Source organism: Coffea eugenioides, chromosome 10 (genome assembly GCF_003713205.1).
Source record: "Coffea eugenioides isolate CCC68of chromosome 10, Ceug_1.0, whole genome shotgun sequence".
Taxonomy (NCBI): domain Eukaryota; kingdom Viridiplantae; phylum Streptophyta; class Magnoliopsida; order Gentianales; family Rubiaceae; genus Coffea; species Coffea eugenioides.
The window spans coordinates 16,903,134-16,908,591 of NC_040044.1; the positions used below are offsets into that span (position 1 = coordinate 16,903,134).

A 5,458-nucleotide genomic window follows, 5' to 3' on the forward strand; every position below is an offset into this window, starting at 1 on the left:
GTGAAAATGTCATACTTATTTCTGGTTGTAATGTGTAGTTAAATATTTGTGACTTATGTTCTGGATTTTGGGGGGGGGGGGAATTGGTTTAACAGGGAAGATGATGGTGAAGGAAGTCTTTTTTTGTATGACTATTCATTCAAATTCAGTAGTGTAAGGTTGTAATAGCATATTTTCTTACTAAAGTTTACTCTAATGCATTTAATAGTTTATTTTCAATGCAGTCTAGCTTCATATTGATCATGAGGAGGCTCTTGGATATGATGATAGAGATGGTTGAAGTCTTAACATTGGTGCTGCAGTCTATGCTTTAGTTTAGAAATCTAGTACTCTATCTTTGGGAAGGATATGTACTGATTATGTGGAATTTGGGACCCAACATTTGTGGTTTACTTTTGTTTTGATGAATTTACAAATGTTTATGGCCATATATATGAATTTGTGGCTTTATTCTATGTTGATTTTGCCTTTTGTCAAATTGAATGTTCTGCTATAATTGTTGAAAATGCCATGGCAATTCTATATTTGTAATGGTCAATTTCAACTCTTGAAGACAAAACTCAGTGAGGTTGTCACTAACATGCAAGTTCACTAAGTCTATTATCAAATTGAATGTTCTGCTATAATTGTTGGAAATGCCGTGACAATGCCATATTTGTAATGATCAATTGTAGCTCTTCAAGATAAAACTCAGTGACAATCTTCAAAGGTTATCACTAACATGTAAGTTCACTAAGTAACGACTATTTTTGTCGCTGAATACTAGGACTGATAGTGACGAGTCCAAGTCATCACTGTAGACTTCAAATTTGTGACGACTTTTGCTACATTTATGACAAAAAAATGTGAAACAGTGACAAGAAAAGTCGTCATAGAATGATAATCATTAGTGACGACTTTGTCCTTGTCATTGAATAACAAGATTTTGTGACGACTTTCACAGGGTTGTCACGTTGATCTATTTGTGACATAAAATCAATGACAACCACGTGACAATGGAAAAAGTCGTCACTGTACTCGTATAATGATGACAGTTTGGTTTTTAGTGACTACTTTTTGTTGTCAAAAAAGGCCAAATTTCTTGTAGTGTTCCTAATAATCAATAATTGAGTAATTAAGCAAAATCTTAACAAATTGTATGAAAATAAAGAAAAACCCTAAAATTTATCCGAATCAAATCCACGCAAAGATCAGTGGTCAGATTCACGCTCGGATTGGATGCAAAGAGCGAACCAAGAATAAAAACAACATGAAATGCTTGAAGGGACGGGATCCATGACTCAATCCATGGACGAATCCAATGGATCCAAGCACGAATCCATCAATTCTTCATTTCCTCGACCATGATCAACATGCAAAATTCATTCCATGCAAGTCCAACACCTTCTAAGTGTTTGTATGGTCCAAATTGATCTTGAACGGCTCGATCCAATGCTTGAAGTGACTCTTTAACTTTCTTAGCTTTTGCACGAGTAAACGAATCTGTTGGAAGCTTCATCAGATCAACACTTGAAGTCAAGGCAGCTTGATCAACCATATCAGTACCCGAAATCTTTCTAACACTTACTAAGTTATTACATATGTTCATGGGGTTAATCTTTTATAAGTTGTATACAATAATATTTGGATATATGCAACTTAATTTGATTTTAAATTTGAACTTTAATTTTTATATATGTGGCATGCATCTAAACCCGTCAATGTCTACATTGATGGTGTATATATGAAAGATTAATCCATCTTTATGATAGTGAGTTACCATAAAGTTTTAACACAGGATTCTAGTAGTAGCATGAATATCCTAATTTTGAAAGTTGTAGACATATTAAAACTCTCTCAATTCTTAATTTTTATCATTTGATATATTTAAAGATCGCCAAAGGTGAAAATACCTAAATATAAGGATAAAGAGATAAAATAATGACAGTCGGGAAACTTAGTAACTAAGAATTGCGTGCAACCTTTTCTAGTCTCCATAACACATGCGTCATGTATGTTATTATAGGCCAAATAACAAGAAATTCATTAGGTCACGGTGTATTTTTTTGTGTGATGTGCGACCCTTTCAGAATCCACATATGCATATCTAGTCAATAAAGGAGCTATATTGGTTTCCTCAAAAGAAAAGGATCTATGTTGGAAAGGCTCTAGTTGTGATTGAGGAGGTTTACACATAGAAAGATGACAGTCATTATTCAAAGAGTGCAGCCTTCACTACGTTAATGCTTCTAGGAATCCAATGCTCAAAACAAACGAAGGAAGAGCACCATCCTAAGCATGTTAAAAAAATATATCATATCCAGCAGCATTAACCATGAACATAAAAACAATTAATAAAGTTTGTTGCTAAGGAGATATTGATATAGTAGTTAAGCTCGAGATTTCAAAATTTAGAGATTTTAAATTTAAATTCTTCTACTTCTTCCCCCTTCTTAAATCGCACCCTTTTTCTACTGAAAAAAATAATAATAATAATAAAGTTTGTCAACAACAGAAAGCTGAAAAAAAAGAAAAGGTTTGACTTTCAAAATCAAACTTGCAGTCGAAAAACGAAAGGCTAGATTGCAAAAACAGATGAAACCAAAGAGAAAAAAACTAAAGTAGCCTATCTGGTCTAAAAAAAACGTATAAATTGCCACGTAGACCCCTCCCTGTGTTTGAAGCCTCGGCTTTAGTAGTATTTCGCTCGTTGAAGTGTCATTATTTGACAATACAAACGCTTGAATGAATTCAACATCATTCATCCCTGGATTATGCATTAATGAACTAAGATCTTTAGTGCAATTTCAACTCCGTACAGGAGTATTCCCTTCCGTTTCTGCCACCCGCCACTGATGCTGAAAAGATGGTGAAGTACTCAAGGGAGCCCGATAACCCTACCAAGTCCTGCAAAGCCCGGGGATCTGATCTCCGTGTTCATTTCAAGAACACAAGGGAAACAGCGCATGCCATCAGGAAGCTGCCTTTAGCGAAGGCTAAGAGGTACTTGGAGGATGTTTTGGCCCATAAGCAGGCGATTCCGTTTACACGTTTCTGTGGAGGTGTTGGGCATACTGCTCAGGCCAAGAATAGGCATTCAAATGGACAGGGTCGCTGGCCTGTTAAATCTGCTAGCTTCATTTTGGATTTGCTCAAGAATGCTGAAAGCAATGCAGAGGTGAAAGGCTTGGATGTGGATTCGCTTTTCATTTCTCACATTCAAGTGAATCAAGCACAGAAACAAAGACGCCGCACATATCGTGCCCATGGAAGAATAAACCCCTACATGTCTTCCCCCTGCCATATTGAGTTGATTTTGTCCGAGAAGGAAGTCTGTCAAAAAGGAGCCTGAATCACAGTTGGCCACCAGCAAATCTAGGAAGGCTTAAGCTATATGTAATGGTGCTTTCATTGGCAATGGCTTTAGTGGATTCTACAAATTTTGAGGCATATTGTTACTTAATGCTATTGGAGGTTGCAAGACAAGTTTTGCTGGTGTTTAAATTCAACAAGTTCATTCAAAGACCTTCAAAGACATAGTTTGACTTGTAGAGACTGCTTTTTGTTCTTCATGATTGTCGTCTTGCTTTTTTTGGGTTGGATGTTATGGTAGTGTTGGATTATTTATCAAAAAAAAAAAAAATTTCAACTCCGTGACTGTGCTAACAAAAAAAAACAAAATCTACGCATTAGTATAACATAGATGTCTTACACTTGTTTGTTCAAGAAAAAAAATGAATTTTGTTTGAAATTCTCTTCTTTTACATCAATGTGGATTTGATATTTTCTTTCTATTTAATTAGAGCTTGGATTTGTAATGCCGTGTCATGTGTTCCTATTGCTTAGACCTATTAAACTTGGATCTGCTATAAATATTTAAACAATTAGACAGGTGACAGAGTAAAAGAAGGGTCGAAGCGGGAGCAGCGGGAGCAAACAAGATTTCAAAGCCAAATCCATAAAAGCAATTTTTCATGCATGTATTTGAATAACGTTGACATTCTCATTTGTGTCTAATTCTTCTATTTATTTAACCCTTTGGCTTGCTACACACTGGTCAAAGTGAATTATTAGGTCTAAATGAGATTCAACAATTTCCCATGCTAGAACACAAGCCAAATTATACAAAATCCACAAACAGAAACCATACTGCATGCATCAACAACGAGAATGATAACAAGATAGTAAACTCTCATACGACTATGTTCATCTTTCTTTTACCTGGAATCTTGAGTGTATATGTATGACTTGTCTGCGTGAAAATGTGGTTGGACTTCAACTGGCCGTTTACTGGACAAAACCATGCAAGTTGTAAAGCCGAACGTCTGTCTTATTCCAGGCCAAGCATAGTACTACAGAAGGAATCATGGCAGCTGTTGTGGAAGAATAGACTCCGAAGTATAGAGAATTGGGACTTTGAAGAGGGATTTTCTCTCAGGAGTTTTTGCTAGTTTTACATTATTTTTCTTTTTTTTGTAAATTGTGGTGTTTTCTTTTTCTTTGATATAATTGAGGCTGGTGGAAGCTGTTTTTTCTGATCATGAGTACAAATTTTAAAGTTTGTTATAAAAAGAAAAGGTTGTAGAGCCAAAAATTGATTTGACTGAAAACTGCTATGGCTTGTCAGATAAACATTTACAGAGCCAATTTGACATACTGGCCACCTTCATCTGGTAGAATCTTGATGAAGGTCGACAGAATGCCAAATTGTTTCTGCAATATGTTCTCTCAGAAACCAGAGTGTATGTGTGAGAGAGAGAGGATATGTCAAGCGTACTGCCTATTTCTTGGGTTCTAGATCAAGAAGGTGGCTTGAAAAGAAAAGGAAAAAATGCACTTTTCAACCCTACGGTTCGGGGGTTGGACTAATTTGGCCCCCATTGTTTCAGCAATAAAACACATTTGATCCCTTAAATTTTGATTGTTGACCAATTTGGAGTAATTGTCTATTAACCACTTAATTTGGAAGAAATAGAATGTATGAGAGAGGCACGCAACATTAGTAAAAAGACAGGAGCGACAAAAGTTATCAGACCCTCAATATTCATTGGATAAAATTTATCAAAGTTTAAATATAGTGTGGATAAATGTGCTGAATGGTTGGAGGTAAAAAAATCATATGGAAGGTAAAATTAGTCGAGTCTGATGAGTTTTCTCTTCCCAAGCTCTTTGTACTAACTGTGCATTGCGCCTCACGCATTTTATTTCGTCCAAATTAAGTGATCAAACATCAATTTCTGCCAAGTTGAGTGATTAAACATCATGGTCAAAAATTGAAATTTAAGAAATGAAATTTCATTCTCCAGAAATAATGAGGATCAAATTAGTCCAACTCCCAAAGAATGGGCACGAAATACGCATTTTCCCACAAGGGAAACTGACTATAATAACCTGAGAAAATCTGAGGCTGCCTGTATGATACCTTATATATTAGTACAAAATTCACACAGCGAAAATAACATTAAAATCTTACAAGTAA

General features: G+C 35.6%; 1 protein-coding gene across 1 annotated transcript; it reads left to right on the top strand.

Annotated features, from left to right (window-relative positions):
• Positions 1-2,800: 2,800 nt before the first annotated feature.
• On the top strand, positions 2,801-3,476 carry LOC113749554 (60S ribosomal protein L17-2-like). The gene has a single exon (XM_027293333.1). It carries the CDS (start codon positions 2,846-2,848, stop codon positions 3,329-3,331), a length of 486 nt encoding a protein of 161 aa, XP_027149134.1. The 5' UTR covers positions 2,801-2,845; the 3' UTR covers positions 3,332-3,476.
• The last annotated feature ends 1,982 nt before the right edge of the window (positions 3,477-5,458 follow it).

What these genes read in the sequence shown, in the direction of transcription:
- LOC113749554 (XM_027293333.1), top strand. Translation starts at nt 2,846, where the DNA reads ATGGTGAAGTACTCAAGGGAGCCCGATAACCCTACCAAGTCCTGCAAA.